Source organism: Taudactylus pleione, unplaced genomic scaffold (assembly GCF_031769625.1).
Source record: "Taudactylus pleione unplaced genomic scaffold, aTauple2 ptg000094l, whole genome shotgun sequence".
Classification (NCBI taxonomy): domain Eukaryota; kingdom Metazoa; phylum Chordata; class Amphibia; order Anura; family Myobatrachidae; genus Taudactylus; species Taudactylus pleione.
The window spans coordinates 101,809-123,143 of record NW_028284496.1 but is presented as its reverse complement, the minus strand read 5'-3'; the positions used below and the strand labels follow the sequence as shown (position 1 = coordinate 123,143).

The window sequence follows — 21,335 nt, the reverse complement described above, 5'->3', positions numbered from 1 at the left end:
TCTATTAAACACTGCTAGGTTTACACTCATTTACGTCTAGGGCCTCAGTTATCAACAAGTGATATTCTTGTTATAATTCGTTACTAAGGGCTCTATTTACTACAATCCGCATTTTTAATGCAGATTGTGGTGTAATATTATCGACTGAATTCGCATTGCGAATTCAGGCAATATCACAGGGATTTACTACAAATCCCTTGCAGGGACAGAGCTTGCGAGAAAGCTCTGTCCTTGCGAATCCCCTCCTCACACTAGTCATGGTATTTTTGCTAAGCCCCACCCCCGAACTAAGCCACGCCCCCCACAATTGCAGACCCCCAGCGACCCCCCCCTCCCTTAATAGCACTTACCTGCAGTCATCAGGGCGCTGGTGATGTCTTCCATGCCTGCAGTCAGCTGATATCCCATACTGCACTGGGAACCGATCACCTGATGAAAGGGCAGCAGTGCACTATGGGAGACCAGCTGACCGGAGGGGAGTCATCACCGGAGCCCTGACCACCGGTCCCTGGAGTCAGGTAAGTGAATTTTTTTTTTTACAATTTAATTTTTTTTTTGCAGTGTATTAGCTTGCGGTCTGTTTAGACCACACAGCTGATCACTGGGGCCGGCTACTGGCTCTGCCTTATAGAGCAGAGTAGGAGTCCGGTAACTGGGGGAGACCCTGGATAATGCCACCTCCAGGTGGCATTATTATCACAGGGCTTTCCCCGGTATTTTATTACAATTTGTTTTTAGTAACTTTGGTCGGATCTCATTTCCCATTACAATTATGGAAAATGCGATCTGCTTACTAAAATAAGTGATACTTAGGGGTTGGAGTAGAATTTTACGAATTCTACTCCAATTGCACTTTAGTAACTGTAAGTGATACTAAAATAATGTGAAAATGGTGTGAAAACACCCTTTTTCACTTTATTTTTGTAAAACTAATGTTAATAAATAGAGCCCTAATTCTTAAATGGTGCTCCAACCATTCAGCGTCTAACTTTGATTTTTCAAACACATGACAGTTAGGAGATGATTGGTTGGAGCACCATGTAAGATTAGTAACGAGTGATATCAAGAGTATCACTTACTGATAAACGAGGCACTGAAGGTAATCTTGACGGAACATCAGGAATGTTTTAATTACATGAACTTAAAAGTTTATATTACACAAGAATTTTTGATCCGTTATTTGTTAGATCCTTAGTGTCTCTCTCCCCTTTCTCACCAGGCTGCAGACATCTCCTCACCTGGCCAGTGACAGTTCCACTGTGGCAGTGCTGACCTGGAGCATTCCGTTCATCCTGCCACCTGTAAGTACAGCCACTGGGAGCGTCCTGTGGACGCCTCGGGAAGTGCTACACTTCCCGGAGATGGCGGCCCCAGCCCTGCCACCTCTGCTTGACGTCTTGGCGCCATGCACTCCAAGGGCAGGGCCAGCACAGGGTGCCTGATAACCCTGTTTTGGCACTCCTAGATACATCTCCTCCTGTGTTTCCTGTTTGCCTCTGTAGGTCACACATCTTTCTAATAGTCACTGAAATTGAGAAAGAATCTTGCTGAAGAAGGATGTCCTAATAACTGTGACACTTCCCTAAATCTAGTATGTGATGTCACTACTGTCTACCGTATATTATCTTTATGTAGAAGAACAACGGGAAAACATTCCTAGTAAACAAAGAGGACACAACAGTCATCAACATAAACACGTAAGTAACAACTAAATTTTATTCTTACTACATACATACATTCATATACTATAGTCACAGATGTATTTGCCAATGTCATGTTTTAATATAGTTTGTTCTCTACAAATTCAATACAAAATATTTTAAATTGTTCTTATTACTAATTTACTATAAACGCAAAGTGCATTAAAGAAAACAAATAATGCCTTACTGTGTGCTATTAGTCAGATATGGAGACACAGTTAGCAGAATGCATGCTGCAGTTTATATTTATATCCTTTAGAATGTAAGCTCTCACGAGCAGGGACCTCTTCCCTCATGTGCTTCTCTTTACATTTTCTTCTACTCTTTACTCCTAACACGTGACTGCCAACTCCCAGCTGCTTATTGTGAGTTCTGTAATCGCTATAGTAATGTATATAAATCGTGTCCTTGTCCTGCACTGTAAGTTACTTGTTTCTTGTTCACTTATTAGTTCTATGTACCATGTAAGGTGCTGCGGAACACTTGTGGGACCATATAAATAAAGGATAATAATAATAATAATAAATTGCTGTTGCAAAGAAAAACAAAAGTAATTGAAAACACTAGTTGCCTGACTTTCCAACGAGTGGTAAACTAGTAATAGATAAATAATAAACACAAAAACTATAGTAAAATCATGATGGGTGAGCAATACGTATAATTAAAATCTAAATTACAAATAATAACCTAGCAACAAAGATTGACTAGCTAGTCTTAATAGATAAACTAATACCAATGCATTATCAATTCTAATGTAAGAATAAGACACCGCACTAAAACCCCAAATAGACAAATTGCTGTATAAATTATAGGGCTTTGTCCATTATTAAAAAAATGTCCCCAAACAACAATAATTCCAGTAGGCTTTAAGCAATCTGTAAATATAGATATTAAATGCGGAGTGAGGCATCAGCAGTGTTAGTAATTATGAGAGGGACAGTAGTACTGAGTGTCCTATAGATTGTAAACTTGCGAGCAGGACCCTCGTACCTATTTGTATGTCTGTTATTACCCTGTCTTGTTTTATATCTGTTCTATGACTGTTTTATTCCTAATTGTAAAGTGTAAAGGAATTGTCTGGCACTATATAAGAAAATGTTAATGATAGTTATCATATGACTTGGGATTTAGGAGCTAATTTATCAAACAATTTTTTCACGAAAAAACATGCAAAATCAGCTTTTTTAACTTTCTTTTCAAACTTTATAAATAATTACAATGGTATTAAAGGCTTTATGCAAGAGATATTTCAAATGTCATCTGCGTAAATAGAAAAGCACAGATTTTTCGAATCAATTGCTGGAAGTACAGTATAGAAGCCTATGGCAACTGTGCTATTATCGGATTATATTATACTCCACAAATCTTTTTTCATTTTTATAGGCATAATCATATAACCAACATGATCTTCAGATGGTGCACAGGATTCTTTTTAATCAAGTGATAATAAAATAGTTTATTATCAGAATTTATATTGTAAATTGTGATGACATTAGTATATGGGATGTTGAGCCCTGATTCTATGCTAGCATTTAAATACTGATGTCTGAGATCTTGGTGCGTATCTGTAAAACCAACGATATCGCTGAGCGATTTCCCTTCAACTTTCTGTAGTGCAGGACAAACGATATTGCATGTACACACTGATAGATATCTATGATAGATATCCTGCCACATCTGTGAACAGGCAAATCGTGATGAAATTGTCCAAGTTGGCCTGCATGTATGGACGACTATACATATCGTTATCGTCCATGCAGGAACGGGCATCGGTGGTCGTTCGCTGGTCATTCACTGCATAAAAATGAACGATGTGAACAATTTATCGTTGAAAGATATAGTTATCGTTCATATCGTTCATAGCTATCTTACCATGTGTGCGCACCTTTAGAAGACCTAGGGAATTTCACCTTTCTTTAGTTATAGTCCATATTTTATACAGTAAATATTCTAACGTAGATGTAACTACATTTTAATATTTATACAGAATATTTACACTTATATCTATTAAAATTAGAGATGTGTGCAGACTCCCATGTTTTGGTTCGAATTCATCATTGTGTTTTGGTTTTTGCAAAAAAAAAACACCATCAAGTGTTTTGGTTTCAATTTGGTTTTGGTTCAGTTTTGGATTTTGTTAGTATTATTACTAAAGTCATAACTCTATAACTAATTATAGAGTTATGACTTTAGTAAAATTACTAACAACATTATTAAAATGATATCTAAATAATACTTACCTTTGGTGAGAATCTTAATTCACGGTTACTGATTTTGTCACTTCACTATGTTAAGATGTTTTAATCACCATTCACTTTTTGATCACATTACTATACTGATTTTGCCTATGACTCATATATTTATACATAAATGACTCACGTACCTATATACACATAAAACACAAAACAATTTTTTATTAATAGGGATCATTATTTAAATGTTCCCTGAGAGTCACTTATAATAAATCAGTATATCACACATGCAAATCATTAATTTTTATCACTTCACTTTTTTAATTCACACTAAATAATGACACCGTACAATATTGCATTGATAATGCAGCTTTTCTTTTCATTTAATTTTTAACACTAGGACTACAAACATGTTTCATATTATTATCACATAAAATGGAGTATTGCATGAATAATAATATTTTAAAATATATTTAATCAATAAAGAAATGAAAAGGATGTACTTATATAATAGGTGGATGAAATCTGTTTAGTACTAATTAATAAAGAGATGATGGAATGATATGGAACAGTATATTACTACCAAAACCCCTACTTACCACTGCAATAATTCATACTTACTGCATAAGCACAATAATATTAAATCAGATCACGATCTGATTAGCAGACGTGAACATATCCACATGATGTAATAAATGGAACATGGAGAACTCACTGAGAAATACTAATATCTTTTTATTAAGACTTATTGTAACATATAATATTGATCTATAATTGCTTTAAAGATCAATCCCCATTCCCAACATAAATAGTAATTTATACACACCCTAATATGAATAGCTAATCATCAGTAAGCGGATGCATAAAATCCAGTATCCTTACACAATGCTATAGAATGCTGGATTATTGCGTGGACTTACACTTATCAGATAATAACAACAACATTATGACAGATCGCTATCTGATTGGCAGATGCGAACACACCTATATAACTCACTGAAAGGGACACGGAGCATTCAGTGAGAAATAAGATAAAGAACGCAATTGGATATAACACGTGACATGACTTTCCCGATGAAAGTGAAACGTGACTGAGAAACGGGAATTCATTGGTCCTCCCACATGAATATAATCCCGGGCTGTAGAGGCAATCGGTTCACCTTGAGAAAGCATATGATCAGCGAAACACGCTTCGGCGTACCCGTGCCGCATGTCTCTAATTTAATATAACCTGCAATGTTGTAACTCCAACGAGAAATTTCTATAATACCTACATGGGGAGTGTCCTAGTTACAGGGACATTGATATGTAATTGAACCCTTGAGTCATACAGGTCTGAAATTATTAGAAGGTTGCAATACTGTTTCAATGTTTCACCTCTGAACGCCTTTGATAATAGTTATAAGAGAAAAAATATACAGGCTATAACTAGAAACCTCTGCATATTCAATAGAGGGAATATTAAATTGTTTGGTGAAATTTACCCTAATTACAGGGATTTTTGCATGTTAATGAGCCTTGGAGTAATATTGCCTACAATTAATAGCGTGTGGCAATAGTGTAATAATGTATCTCTTTTTAATGTTTTGACATTAATTACAAAACAATAATAAACACAGTTTGCAGTGAGAGATACTGGTACACTAATTAGAATGAAGGCTGATCTGGGTCTGTAAATATGAGTCCTTGAATAACACAGTCTATAATGAATAAGTATGTAGTAACAATGCAACAATGTATCACTCTTAAATGCTCTGACAGCAACAGCAAAAAAAATAAACATAGTTTGTAGTGAGAGATCCATGTACACTGACTTCAATGAAGGCTGATCAGAGCTTGTGAATAAAGCAGATCTACAGTATATACTATTAACAGTTATAACATGAAAAGTGAATCTGAAGGGAATAATATAGTCTGAATTAATGTTAATAATAATAATAATAATAATAATAATAATAATAATAATAATATGAAGTCAAGAGAGAGAAACCAATGAACCCGTTGGAGCTCAATAAAGGCTAATATTATAATATGTGGAATACATATCCATACGTAATACAGACATTATACTATACAGATTTACCAAGGAGAATAATTTACTAACGTGATTAACCTATGGACTGGATCAGTCAGGGTATTCTACACCTCATTTAGGGAAGAATGGTGTAAAACTTCCTCTATTCCACGAAGGCTTCCTGTCAATATTAATCTGTATGCTTTGTACAGATTACACACGTTGGGCCTGGTTCAGATTTGGGAATAGAGTAATGCCGTAGCACAATAGACCACAGGTACTCAAACTCGGTCCTCAGGACCCCAAACGGTGCATGTTTTCTAGGTCTCCTCACAGAATCACAGGTGAAATAATTAGCTCCATCTGTGGATCTTTTAAAATGTGTCAGCGAGTAATAAATACACCTGTACACCTGCTGGGTGACCTGGAAAACATGACCTGTGTGGGGTCCTGAGGACCGAGTGTGAGAACCACTGCACTAGACGACATATTGCCCGATCTGGCCAGATCGGATGACATATCAGACACACTACTAAGCCCCATTCCCTCCTCGTTCTGTCTGTCACCTCCAGGGCTGCCAAGAGAAATTCTGGGCCCGGGTACTGCAACATCCTGTGGGACCACATCATGTATGGCTGCACCCATTTGTGAGTGGGTCTAGCATGTGAGATGCACTCACTCACAGGAGCATGGCATAGCACCCAGCAGCTGGAACTAAAGTAGTCACTACTGTATTAGGATGGCGGGACAGTCCCATAATAGCTGCATTTCTTGTCAGGCTGTATATAGATGCTAAAATGTAACACACAAATTAAAGTGCTTCTACTTTACTTTGTACATCTCTCATGTAAATAACACAAACAATCTATTTTCTATCATAGAGATAGATGTATGAAGGACTTAATTTTTACATAACATCAGGTCGTCTTATACACACACATTCCGCAGCACATATCCTAACCCACTGCTCCATGCTCCTTCTTCACTATCTACCCCTCTGTGTCGCCCCTGTCTGTCTGCCCTTCCCCTTTAGAATGTAAGCTCTCACGAGCAGGGCCCTCATCCTCACGTGCTTCTCCTCCCCCTACTTATAGTATAATTTACTCCTAACTCCCTACAATGGCACCTACCACCTGGTTGCTCATGTCCTGCTGCTTGTGTTTTGCAGCTGAGTTTATAACCTTGTCCTTGTCCTGCATTGTTTTGTATTACTATTAACTGTTTTTCTTGTGTGCTCATTTATGTACTGTGTAAGGCGCTGCGGAACCTTTGTGGCGCCATATAAATAAAGGATAATAATAATAATAATAATAATTGTCTAGTGTGTATCCTCAATGTTACTGAAGATGCGTGCTCCCACGCGTCATCAGCGACATCGCCCGTCGACGGGTAACATCGTTAGCGAGGGCCATGCTGCTGAATGCAACATGTCCCCCGCCAGCGCTGCCAGCATAGGCAATTGTGTGTACGCACCCTGCCGGGTCCTGTCTAGCATGATGTCAGTACATCTTAGACATCATCTAGTGTGTACCGGTCATAATAAAGAGCAAGTAACTGGGCTGCAGTGCAGGGCGGGGCAGATGAAAAATGTGCAGAGATAATTAGATTTGGGAGGGTGCTTGTAAACTGTTATTTAAATTGCAGTGTAAAAATAAAGCTGTTCAGCATTTGTGGGCTACATGCAAAAGCAGACAGTATTTACCCTGCATGCAAAGAAAAAAAGTATGTATTTGCACCCCTTGCATTGCAACATGGTTTGTCCAGGTACACAGTTACTTGCTCTATCTCACTCTATTCCCAAGACTGAATCAGGCCCATTGAATTTTGTTTTATGAAGGTTCTTTGTCAGTTGTAAAATCTGCTGACGTGCAGGGTGTTACATCTGTGCGAGGATGTTTGTACAGATGTGTCCTTACACTTCTATGCTGCACTAGCATCAAATCGCCCCTCTCAGCGCACCAGGTCCCTGGACGCAGCAGCACACAGTACCGATTCATTTGAAATGTGACACTTGTATATCTGGGTGCGACTGAGTCCCTGAATCTGTATACAAAGTGCTACAATGTAGCATCCGCAGCTTTTTTTCATTCCAAGTTCCATTGTGCTTCATATACAGACTTAGGTGCACACAGATATACAAATGTCACATGTTAAGTTAATCAGCACAGTCTGCTGGTTGCCGCTAGCAGAGTTGCACAGGACCTAGCAGCTCACTCATACCAGGCAAGTCGCACGGCGCGGCGTGGCGTATTGAGGCTGGATGTATGAGGAGATACCGGTTTATAGCACACCACACTCATATTGGAGCAAACACACTGGTCTTCCTTAGAGAATAACAGCATATAACAACAATGCAACTTTATGAACAGAGCAGATACCAAACAAGAACTGGGAAGTAAGAAATTCTGCCGTATATGTCCATCTGACAGTCTAATATAGTACAAGCGTCACAGAAATCATTTCATTTTGTGCAAATGTACCTACTCCCGACCTTGCCCTGTGGGCCATCACTATCATTGATTATTAACTTTTATTTATAAGGGGCTACAAAATGTCCCCAGCACCGTACAGAGGGGGAAAAACCAACAATGCCGCTATATAACAGAGTAACAGAAAATAAATACAATATAGCTAACAATAGAGCAAGTACACAGAATATGTACAAATATAACCATACCAGCTCAGATGGGGTTGGATAAACAAAAGGACAAAGGGGAGGTCACTAAAGCTGGAAGGAGTAATGGGAGGGGAGGGAGGGGATCAGACCACAGATGACATGACTAGTGCTATTGGGAGAAAAAGTGGGAGGAGGTCCCTGCCCATTAGAACTCACATACTAAGTGGCCCATTTTTCAACCAGCTTTATCATACGCAACAAGTTTTAAAACTCATTGCTTATGATAACTGGTGTTCAAGTCAATCATTTTTCAAACAGATGACAGTTAGGAGCTGATTGGCTGGAGCACCGTTATCATATGCAAATGAGTTTTAAAAATTTGCAGCGTATGATAAAACTTATTGATAAATGAGCCCCTTAGTTGTACTACTAGATTTATTTATTTACTACTTGTTGAGACCCATGGGCGTATTTATAATGGGTGCAGGGTGTGCGGTACACACGGGCCCCTGGGCTCAGGGGGGGGGCCCTCACCGCATACCCTGCACCCATAAAACTTACCTCTCCGGAGTCCCACGTTGGCTCTGGTATCTGCGCCTGCAAAACACGCCTGGAAAATGGCCACCGCGGCCATTTTCCTGTCGTTTGCGCATGCGCAGTACAGGGAAAATGACCGCCGTGGCCATTTTCCTGGTGACCTGCGCATGCGCTATAGACACGGGGCACACTCTAGTGCCCAGATTCTATAAGTGCAGCGCTGGCCGCGCACCGCTCAGTGTGCAGCTGGCCGCCGGACAGAGAGGAAGGGGCCCATGACGGAGACTGTACACGGGCTCCCTCCTCTCTAGAAACTCCTCTGTTGAGACCATATTAAAGAAGCGACCATAAAGGAACATGGAGGCTGTGTTTATATCGTATGTTGTATATGTATTCTTTCTATAACACTTCTTACTACAATGGTAGATTTACCTTATACATTTCTATGTATGTGGTGTGTTCCTTGAGAACTATTGTCAGTAAGAAAAGTGATTATAAGACCCCACCAGCCTATCCTTATATCTAAATATATATTGTATTCAATAATAGGGTGCATATAGCATAACTGTGATATACAGTGTAGCAACCAAACATTGGCTAAATGAAATTAATGAAAGCCGTATCTGGTTCTATTAGTGTTACAGCACAGTTATAGCATATTATTACCTAGGACTATATCTAGTAACATATATCACAATTAGGAAACATACAGTATGTACTCTATAATCTCACACTGTACAAAGCTAAGAATGACACAGAATTGCAATGCTAAATTAATACAACAGTCTGTAACAAAACAGTCATGAAGAAACCTCCAAACAACATTTTCGCAAGTTCCCAAACTGCAAATTGACACATAAACCACAAAAACCTTCTTTTCCTTCCACATCCCCCTTTCCTCTAGCTCTAAATCTGCCTTCGGCATGTGCACGCTTTTCTACTTGGCAAGGAAATGTTTTATAACAACATCACCACCTAGTGGCCCACTTATAAGGAGCAAATGTAAGGTGTACGCCATTTATTATACAAACATGAAATTGGCAGTTTAAACATTTTCATTCATAAAGACATATTTGTGTACTCTAAATTAGTACTTTTATCTATCTTACTATTGGTCTTTCTCCCTCCCTACTCTATCTATCTATCTATCTATCTATCTATCTATCTATCTATCTATCTATCTATCTATCTATCTATCTATCTAACTCATATCTATCTATCTATCTATCTATCTATCTATCTAACTAACTCATATCTATCTATCTATCTATCTATCTCATATCTATCAATCTATCTATCTATCTATCTATCTATCTATCTATCTCATTTCGATCTATCTATCGAACTCATATCTATCTATCTATCTCATATCTATCTATCTAACTCATATCTACAGTATATATCTATCTATCTATCTCATATCTATCTATCTATCTATCTATCTATCTATCTATCTATCTATCTATCTATCTATCTATCTCATATCTATCTATCTCATATCTATTTATCTATCTATCTATCTATCTATCTATCTATCTATCTATCTATCTATCTATCTATCTATCTATCTATGTATCTATCTATCTATCTATCTATCTATCTATCTATCTATCTATCTATCTATCTATCTATCTAATTCGCTATCATGCCTGACATTGCAAGGTTTTATCCCTATGTCTCTCACCTCTGTCCCTCTCATCCAGGGACGGACTGGGGCTGCTGAGCAGACCTGGCAATCCCTTTGTGCACACACCAAAGGCGTGCGCCCACAAAAGGGGCATGGCCTCACCTCACGGGTGTGTGCTTCCTCGTGGCATGCCCCCCATCTTTCAGTATCCTCGGCTGAGCAGAACACCAGGTAGCGGAGCTGCCTGGCCAGGGTTTGATGTCGGACCGGCCCATCTGGCCATCGGCACTTCTTACATTTGCCAAATGGGCAGTCTGGCTCTCCTCTTATCTCTGACCCTCGATCTCTGTGTCTATGACACACTGGCAAAGTAAAGTTTATTACAGAGCGGCAACATGCTGTTTCCCCCCCATTCCCTCTGTTTAACTGCTTTGATGGTCAAGTCTACTTGAAGCAGCACAGGAAGCTTCTCATGCATGCGGTGCTCTGAGATGGTAAAGTAGGTGGGTGGGTGGATGGGTGAGTAAGCCTGGGTCGGTGAGTGGATGTGGCTGGTGGAATGTTGTGGTAGCGCAAGCAGTGGGAAGATTTGCACAACCCCTTTTAGTGCAGTGAGTGAGATCAAACCACCAGTTGGGCCATGTGAATGGTGTCCAGTGCGGTTGTGCCAGACTGACACTGTACACAATTATATAAAAGCTAAAACCAGTTTAATTTTATTAGATCTCCCAAAAAACTATGTTCAAAGTATTTACAAGTAACCATTATTTAAAAAAAAAAAAAAAAATCTCTCCAAAAGCCTTATTCAATAAGATGATCCCTCTCTGCTTTACCACATATGCAGCTACAAGGATCAGAGTACAACATTGCCAGGTTCTTCATAGGACGTTGTCCCTACAAACAATTACAGACTGTGAGTACAACCACTTTACAGTGTATGTATTAATCCAAACATTCGTGACAATATAATCCCATTTAGTATACAGTGTATTATTTCCCATTTCCCATCACCTAGAGCAGGCCTCGCCAACCTGTGGCTCTCCAGCTGTTGTGAAACTACACATCCCAGAATGCACACAGTTTTAGCATTCCCTAATAGCAAAACCGTGGCAGGGCATGCTGGGGCTTGTAGTTTCACAACAACTGGAGAGCCAAAGTTTGGCCAGGCCTGACCTAGAGCATAGCAGGCAGTTTACAAAAATATTTAAAACTTTATAATATTTAATGCATTCTATTACATTCTCCCCTTAATGTACTCTAGATCTCATTAGTTTAAGCCTGAAGTCAGAATACACAGAGCAGTAGTTTTGGAGGAAAGTGGAAATAAAGTGGTCGGAAGTTGTACTTTGATATGATGTTTTACAGTGTGTTCCCTGAGCTTTCTCCCTAGACACACTTCAAGTGTGGAGGTACAGTCATACATGCCTACCCTCCCGGAATTCGCGGGAGGCTCCTGATTTTTCGGGTAACCCCCCGCAACCCCTGGAAGGGTAGGCACTTCTTCTGCATTCTGCCCACTTCCTAGTGAAGTGGGCATAATGGGGAGAATTTCCACGGCCATCACGGGTCTCTGTGCAGGGGCGGGGCTTAATGACGTAATTCTACATGATTCACGTCATTTGGCCTTGCCTCCTATTTAAATTTGACCCAGTCACGGCAATTTGCAGTGAAGGGGTGGTGGCTTAATGACGTGAATCATCAGGCCCGCTCCCCCCGTCGCCACCCTCCTGTTTGTTTTACCCAGGCATCTCCTGGGAACATAAATATAAAGGTAGGCAAGTATGGGTACAGTACGTCCACGGATAGGTCAACAAAATACGCTGGGCAGACCATAGAGTCCCTCTGGTATAAATCCGAAGTGACTTAGAGGCCTATTTATCACAAAGTGCATTTTTAATGTGATTGTGATGAGAAGAAGCCTACATACAACATCTAATTGGCTAATATTGGTTACAGATACTTTTTAAACAACTACCTGTAATACAATGTTCATAAACATCTAGATATCTCTATGATGAATCTAGGTGAAAGTAGAAAAGCATTTAGTTCCACGAGGACAATGCCCAGATCTGAAGTGTCGGTAAACGTTAGTAAAACTATCATGTAGCACTGTTGTCTAGGGAAATGACATTGTTTTTAAACTTTATATTGATATAAATTTTAATCTCACACTTTCGTTGAATTATCTCTGTAGAATTGCTTCCTCCTTCTTCACACTCGAAAGAATGGACAATGCTACAACTGCGTATTTGACATCAGATATCACCAAAAGTGTGTGGAACATCTCTGAAGATGTCTATAACAACTCTACTGAAAGTTACACATATGAAGACTACGGAGATGTATCAGACAATAATGTGGGACCCATCCTTGCTGTGTTCTCTATGGTAATCTACTCTGTGGCTTTTCTACTGGGGACAACAGGAAATGGGATGGTCATCTGGTTCAGTGTCTTCCGGATGAAAAAGACAGTCAATGTCGTGTGGTTCCTAAACCTGGCGATAGCTGATTTTATCTTCACATTTTTTCTCCCCTTGAGCGTTACATACATTGTCCTTGATTTTCATTGGCCCTTTGGAACCTTTATTTGCAAGTTAAACAGTACAATTGCCTTTCTCAATCTGTATGCCAGTGTCTTCTTGCTCAGCGTTATCAGTATAGATCGCTGTATTTCTGTAATTTTTCCTGTTTGGTGTCAGAACCATCGAACTCCAAGGCTGGCTTCCATTGTTGTCCTGTTTGTCTGGATCCTGGCTCTTATATTCAGTTTACCTTACTTTATATTTAGGGACACTGATAAAACCACTGGGAAATCGGTCTGCTTCAACAACTTTGCAGATGATTCTGACCTTTTTGTTTCCATACATAGGGACACCGTGGTAGCGAGATTCATCATAGGCTTTGCTATTCCTTTCATCATCATTGTCTCGTGTTACACAGTGATTATGTTTCGTATCCAAAGAAATCACATCACCACCTCTACCAAGCCATTCAAAATTATTGTAGCTGTCATCATTTCCTTCTTTGTCTGCTGGTTTCCTTATCATGTCTTCTCCTTCCTTGAATTGTCTACACACCATAATACAGATCTCAATTACGTGCTACGTGTTGGAATTCCTCTTGCCTCCAGCCTGGCATTTATAAACAGCTGCGTTAATCCTTTCCTCTATGTCTTCATTGGACGTGATTTCAAGGAAAGATTCTGGATCTCTTTCCAGTCTATATTTGAGAGAGCTTTCACTGAGGATTCTCTACCGGCAGATTTCCAGTCTAAGACTAAGTCTACCTCTGACTCTCAGTTGGTCTGAAATTAAACCAGAGGATACTGTAGATAATTACCCACAGTACAGAGTTTTCTTTAGTCAATTTTAGTAAATATTTTACAAGATCGCTTCATCCAGTTATAACTTCAACTTTTATCCAAGAATATTTTCTGTGTCTGAAATGTTTCACAATTATTGTAGCTTTATCACAGTTTAACACAAAGGGACAAATATAAGTGGAGATGTTTCGGCCATTTCATTGCAATATTTAAAGCAGCAATTTTTTAAGGTTTAACAAACTGGATTTGAAACATTGGCTGGCAGGGAGAGCAGAGGGGTCACAACAGAGAGGCCGGTTTCTCCCCGTGCTGAACCTCTAGTACCTATGATACCAGACACTGAGCACACAGGTGATTGTTGTCTCACTGCTTTCCCTTCAACACTCAATGTTTCAAGAGTGGTAACCAGTGATAAGATGACAGGAGGAGATGGGACTGAGATGTGTGGTGAGAACCATATCCCTTCTTCCCCTTTCATGGGGCAAATAGATATTTTTAAGAAATATAATTGATGTTTGGATACAAATGTTCTAATTAATATGAAAATATTGTAAATAAAAAAAATATATAAAAGTATGTGAGCCGGATGAACTAAACTTGAATTGAATTTTGGAATCAGTACATCCCGGCACTTATTGGGTACATACCAATGTTAATAATGCTGGTATGTTCCTAGAATTGCGATTAAAATCGCAAAGGACAGCTTTTCTGAAAAGAGCTGTCCTTTGTGTTGATCAGACTTCCGGGATTATAACCTGGGAGTCCTTCTGCGCATGAGTTGTATGACACGTGCGCCATGGGGAATGCGCTGGAAAGGATCCCTCTTGGTGTACAATAAGATAGAAGCCAAAGACAACACCATCTATACAGGCCATTGCTCACCGGGTCCAAGCTCTGGAAAGTATCGCATTCCAGAGTTTGGATTTTTGGCTGCATTTTCCCTTTAGTACATTCACCCCTGTATATAAGCTAAGTATAAAATATTTGCAAAAAAGGACAGTACTTAAGGGAAGTTTTAGACTAATCTGAAAGAGGAACTCAGGGCAGGCAAATACCACCTACTGCCCCTCATCCTGGCACACGTGACACCATAATGTTACAAGACAGGTACTGAGAGCAACAAGATTGGTGCACTGCACCATTTTATGTAGTGAGCTTCCTATCCATGTACCACGCAAGATGGAAAAGAGTGCCATCAATGCAGAGATCATGCTGCCCTTCAGATTTGTGCCCTGGACAGCAGCACCATTCCCAAATCTCTCATTGCAGCCCTACCTTAGAATGATAACACTAAACTCATTGTGTATATAGCAGCTAAAGTATTCAGCAGGCTCTCAAATCATTAATTACTCTCTGATCTCTCCCTTGTTCACACACCAATAATCTCAGATACCTGCATGCAGTAATCCCGGAGCATTGTGCTAAGAGAGGAGGTACGGTACCATGACCCTGTGTTGCATCCCTAATAGACATGAAATCTGCCATGGGAAAAGCTCTTTCATTGAGATAGTTAAAGCATTAAAATAGCATTTTACAAAACTATTATTAATGTACATTGTAATTCATTTTTATTAGCCAAATATTGTACAAGGATTCACACAATTATACAGTATTCAGTGCTTGGTTGTGCAATTTCTCATGGTCTAGTCTGTTTGTCAGTAGTTTCTGTAGACTTCAGTATTTTCTATTGCTTATACTGGTGATGAAGTGTCCCAGCCTACAGACTAGGGGGTTGAGTTTAAATCATACATACAGTAGCAGCATCCATGTCTGTGCCTTTTGCCAGTCAGACGCCTATGACTTAATACAAATGCCGCTATGATGTCATTACCTGGGGTACAGCCGTGTGTCTGAATGCACATGGACTGAACCACCCACTGTCAGTATCTGCACATGCTGTAATACTGCTCGGTGAGACTTTAGACCCATCATCAGTCTCAGTATCGAAACTTCTACCTGCCCTATGACAGGTGTGGTATATGCATCGACACAACTGTGACCTATCAGCGTCTGCTTAGCCAACCCCCTGTGTCCTCCAAGGAATGCCGACTGAAATCCAAAGAATCTGCTTCCAAATCTGCTCACGCGGTAACTATGGGGAGGCATGCGCTGTGCGATTCCGACGCATGCGCAGAAGAGAAAACATCGCCTGTTTGTGTGAATATCGGCATAGCGTACGACTCTAGATCAGAGTCTAAGGGGCATCTTTACAAAATGTTGATTTTAATTGATTTTAATTCATTTAAAGTGGATGAAAATCGATCAACATCGATGTTGTGTTTCTGGGGCTAAATCACACATTTACTAATAGTAAACTATCACTAATGTTAGTAAATGTGTGATTTAGCCCCAAGAACACAACATCGATGTTGATCGATTTTTAATCAATCAAAATCGACCTTTAGTAAATATGCCCCTAAGCGTAAACACTTCAGCCAAACTCCCACAACACTCCCGTAACCCACCGATAAGATGAACCATCTCGATGCGTCTAAATAGCCACCTCCCTGTCACTGCCCAGGAGAGCCCATTACATTTTCAATGTACTTATCCATGCCTGCATCTGAAATCACAACTACAAATCTGTACTAACACAATCGGTATCATGCACGGTGCCATTTAGATGCATGTGCAGTATTAAAAAAATCGGACAGCTACATCCGACATCGACATAGAAAGCGACACAGAGTCAGATAATAAATGTTCACTGTAAATGGCAGCACAGTAAGGAGAAAATGCGTTATAATAAGCTATATACAGTATATTGAAAACATATTGTATGAAAAATAAGTGACAGCACTTATTTATCAGCATATAAACATGTATCTTGCTTGTGCCTCTCCTTTGTCTTGTATGAAAATATAATTATGGTGTGTAATTAAAAATTTTCTTAAAAAATATTGGGTCATTTTATTTCATCTGCCTCAGATTTTTCTTTATCCTAATAATATTTGATTACATCACTATATATGACTATGGAGAGCAGTTAGGAATGAATATTTAGTTGTTATGTAAGGGGTCAGCCAGTAGGATACCTTTTTAGTATTACTAGCAGTGGAGTTAGGATTTATAGTGTTTGTTCAGGCTGTTTTTTTGCTGTTTGTTTCCTTCCCTACCCTCCCGTTTTCCTGTGTTGGCTTCGTCTAGGCAGGGAAAATACAGATGTGCCCAGCTAGTTTGTTGCTCCATACGCCATGTAGCTTGCCATGCATCTCGCGCCACACACTATGCCATGAGTCACGCCACACTGAAAGTTTCATAACAGAACATGGCATAGTACTGAAAAAAAGTCATAACGTGTAATACAACTTTTTGTCCACCAGGTGTCTCTTTTCCTAAACTACACAGCACATGCGTCTGATTTCCAATGCATATTCTATATCACTGCCCGATTATAGACTGACAGAAGCAGTGATTCTGTACAATATACTGTAGAACAGCGTTTTCCTCATGGAATCAGGGCTGTAGAGAAATGTCTAATAAAGTTTTAAATCATTAAGTGTGTGAGTCCTGTTTTTATATAAAAATATGTCACAGGCACACACAGCTCTGTATTACACACTGACTGTGTGTTCGAAGCTGCACACTTGCGTCAATGTCAGCACTGTCCCAGACTAGTGATTTCATGACTTTAGTAGCAGGCTCTGTTTAAAAAAGGGTCTCTGTATTACAAACAGAGTGTGCGTTTTAAAGCGCGCACTTGCGTCAATTTCTGCGCTGTCGGCACTTTGATGGCTGTCACATCCGGGGGAGTTACAATGGAATCTCTGGCGCATGACCAGTGGAGCCACTCCATATGCTAGTCGCGCTATGCCGTGGCATATGGAGGATCTTAGCACTGCACATGTCCAGTGGGTTGGGAGTCACACACAGTGAAAGTGGGATCAACTGTGCGGTTGAAGTTGTACACTTGCGGCATTGTCGGCGCTGTCCCAGACTTAGACACTGTAGTGATTTTATGACTTTAGAAATTAGTAGTGGGCTCTGTTTAAAGGAGAGGTCTCTGTATTACAACTGATTGTAGCACTGTGCATGCCCATTGTGTCTGGAGTCACACACAGTGCATCCCAGACTTATACACTATAGTGATTTCATAACTTCAGGAACTAGTAGAAGGCTGTTTCTAAAGAGGGATCTCTGTATTACAAACTGAGTGTGCGTTTTAAGATGCACACTTGCGGCACAGTCAGCACTGTAGGCGCTGTCCCAGACTTCGACACTGTAGTGATTTCATGACTTTAGAAACTAGTAGTGGGCTCTGTTTAAAAGTGAGGTCTCTGTAGTACAAACTGATTGTGCATTTAAAAATGCAAACTTGCGGCAATGTTGGCGCTGTGGTGGCTGTCAGCTCCAAGGGGTTGCAATGTAATCTCTGGTGCATGCCCAGTGAAGGGGTTGCAATGGGATCTCTGGTGCATGCCCAGTGTGTCGGGAATCACACACAGTGCATCTCAGACTTAAACACTATAGTGATTTCATATCTTTAGGAACTAGTAGTGAGTTGTTTGAAAAAGGGATCTCTGTATTACAAACTGAGGGCCTGATTCAGACCCGCTCGTGAGCGTATTGCGCTCGCTAGTGCGTTGAAGGCCGGGCAGTGCGCATGCTGCGCGTGCCCGAGCCCCGGAGTGAGCGAGAACTACACTCACTCTGGGGCTCGCTACAAATGGGGTGGCAGTCGATGTTGAGGGGGGGTGGTTGGCCAAACGGAGGCGTTCCCGTGGGCCGTTTGGGGGCGGCCCTGACATCACACATCATAGAGCAGGAAGTTCACTGGGGCTTGCGGGAACGAGACCCTACCACAAGGGTCTCGTCGCAAGCCCAATGGTTGCGATGGTCATGACCACCACCTGGCCGCCCACTAAAACTGTGGGTGGTCACCCACAGCTTAGCGAGCGGCCAGGAGGCTGGTCAAAGAAAAAAAAGCAGCCGCCCTGATTCAGAGCGAGCGCTCGCTTTTTCCGAGCGCCTCTGAATCAAGCCCTGAGTGCTGACAGTGCCGCAAGTTTGCGCTTTAAAATGCACAGTTTGTAATACAGAGACCCCTTTTTCAAACAGAGCCCACTACCAGTTTCTGAAGTCATGAAATCACTATAGTGTCTAAGACTGGGGCAGCGCCGACAGTGCTGCAAGTGTGCAACTTCAACCGCACAGTCAGTTTGTAATACAATGATCCCTACTACAGTAGTTCCTAAAGTTATGAAATCACTATAGTGTTTACTGTAAGTCTTGGATGCACTGTGTGTGACTCCTGACACACTGGGCATGCGCAGCACTATGATCCTCCATACGCCATGGCATAGTGCGACTGGCGTATGGAGCAGCTCCACTGGGCATGCGCCAGAGATCCCATTGCAACCCAGAGATCTGGCAACCACAACAGCGCCAGACATGCCGACAGTGCCGCTAGTTTGCACTTTAAAATGCACAATCAGTTTGTAATACAGAGACCCCTTTTTCAAACAGAGCCCACTACCAGTTTCTGAAGTAATGAAATCACTATAGTGTTTAAGTCTGGGATGCACTGTTTGTGACTCCCGACCCACTGGGCATGCGTAGTACTATGATCCTCTGTACGCCACAGCATAGTGTGACAGGTGTATGGAGCAGCTCCACTGGGCATGCGCCAGAGATCCCATTGCAACCCCTGGAGCTGACAGTCACCACAGCACCGACGTGCCGACAATTCCGCAAGTGTGTATTTTAAAATGCACAGTCAGTTTGTAATACAGAGACCTCACTTTTAAACAACCTACTACTAATTTCATTATAGTGTCTAAGTCTGGGACAGTGCCAAAAAAATTATTCTTTTCCAGGGCTCAAACCCAGGACAAGCACTGTTGCAAAGCGATCACCTAACCTCTAGCCCACAGGCCAGCTATATTAAGAACCACACATAGCGGGCCCATCCTTGTGCACTCCACCCACCCACTGCTGTTCTGAATAATAAAAAAATGTGTCTTCCTTTCAAAATATTATACTAGTACTATACACAGTACCCCACCATTAGAGAATAATTAATTGAAAGCTGTGCGTGCATCACATTAATCTACAGTATCGATTATACCATCATAACAACACGGCAACTACACTACTGTACAGTTATGTACAGTATGTGTTCTGATTTGCGTCCCGTGCTAAGAGCTTATGTGATATTAAAAAGATTGGTTGTGTGAACATGCAAGTACTGTACAGTACTGTATCCATCCAATTTAACAGTATGGTATTCAGTACAAATTACAACAGTGGAGCACTCGCCACCCAGCAGTTAAGCACGGTATTACATGCTGTAGCATAACCTTTGTCGAAGAATACCACGGTACGCCAAAGTCCAGCCATCACGTAACATTCCATGGTGTGACACAGAGGCCTGGTTGGCGCGCTATGAGCAACAAACTAGCTGGGTTCATCTGTCTGCAGTCCAGTGGCCATCTTGCTGCATGATTTAAGTGTGCTCTCCTTTAATTCACTGAGTAGGCTGAATTTAGTCTACTGGGGTCAGCAGCACCATCTTTCTGGCGAAACCTGGAAGTGTATTGACAAGGGTGTTGGAAACCTTTTTTCTGCTTGCCATTGTGAAAGGGAAGTAGACCCTTGCAGTGGTAACATCTCAATTTGCATAAGTGGTCCATCAGAGAAGGGGCTGGTGCTTTGCAGGTCATATTGTGGGTGGATCTAGGCTGCATTCCCCACATGAGGTGAGAAAAAAAAATCTCCACCATCAATGGCAAAACCATCAACCATTGGTGGAAAACCATTAATGTGAGAGACTGAGCTGGTGTGAGCCTCAGTCATGTGCAGGCAGAGAGATGCTGGGTTTGAAGAGAGAGTCCTGGTTAGAGAACTGAACAGAGGAGTCAGAATACTATAGAGCTGGCTAGTGTGAAGCACAGGAGAATTCTATGCGCTCGCAAGCGGGTCGATGCTTGGCCATTGTGCATGTGCGGCATGCACAATGCGAATGTGCGAGCTCTGGGGCGAGTGAGAACTTCACTTGCTCAGGGGCTCGCTGCAAAATGGGGTGGCTGTCGAGGTTGATTGACAGCTCGTCCTGTTTTGTAGGCGGGTACGGGTGGTGGCTGGACCAACGGAGGCATTCCTTAAGGAACGCCTACCATTTGTGGACGGCCCTACTGACATCACAAGTGATGTCAGTAGTCTACTTCCTGCTCTATTAGAGCAGGAAGTCCACTCGGGCTTGCGGTAGGTGAAGCCCTAACACAAGGGTCTCATCGCAAGCCCGATGGTCGCGATAATTGTGACTATCGCCAGGCCGCTCGCAAAAGCTGTGGGTGGTTTTTTGAAAAAAAAAAAATATCCCCCTGA

At 41.1% G+C, this 21,335-nt stretch overlaps 1 protein-coding gene across 2 annotated transcripts; it reads left to right on the top strand.

Moving 5' to 3' along the window:
* Window positions 1-1,633: 1,633 nt before the first annotated feature.
* On the top strand, window positions 1,634-16,303 carry LOC148526740 (chemerin-like receptor 1). Of its 2 annotated transcripts, XM_088469840.1 has the most exons (3): window positions 1,634-1,697; window positions 11,532-11,600; window positions 12,882-16,303. In XM_088469840.1, exon 3 carries the CDS (start codon window positions 12,913-12,915, stop codon window positions 13,993-13,995), a length of 1,083 nt encoding a protein of 360 aa, XP_088325966.1. In that variant the 5' UTR covers window positions 1,634-1,697; window positions 11,532-11,600; window positions 12,882-12,912; the 3' UTR covers window positions 13,996-16,303. The 2 variants fall into 2 exon arrangements, with proteins under 2 accessions (XP_088325966.1, XP_088325968.1); XM_088469842.1 differs by lacking the exon at window positions 11,532-11,600 and having other exon boundaries at window positions 1,668-1,697.
* Window positions 16,304-21,335: the final 5,032 nt, after the last annotated feature.

Coding starts and splice junctions, on each gene's coding strand:
- LOC148526740 (XM_088469840.1), top strand. CDS start 12,913: ATGGACAATGCTACAACTGCGTATTTGACATCAGATATCACCAAAAGT.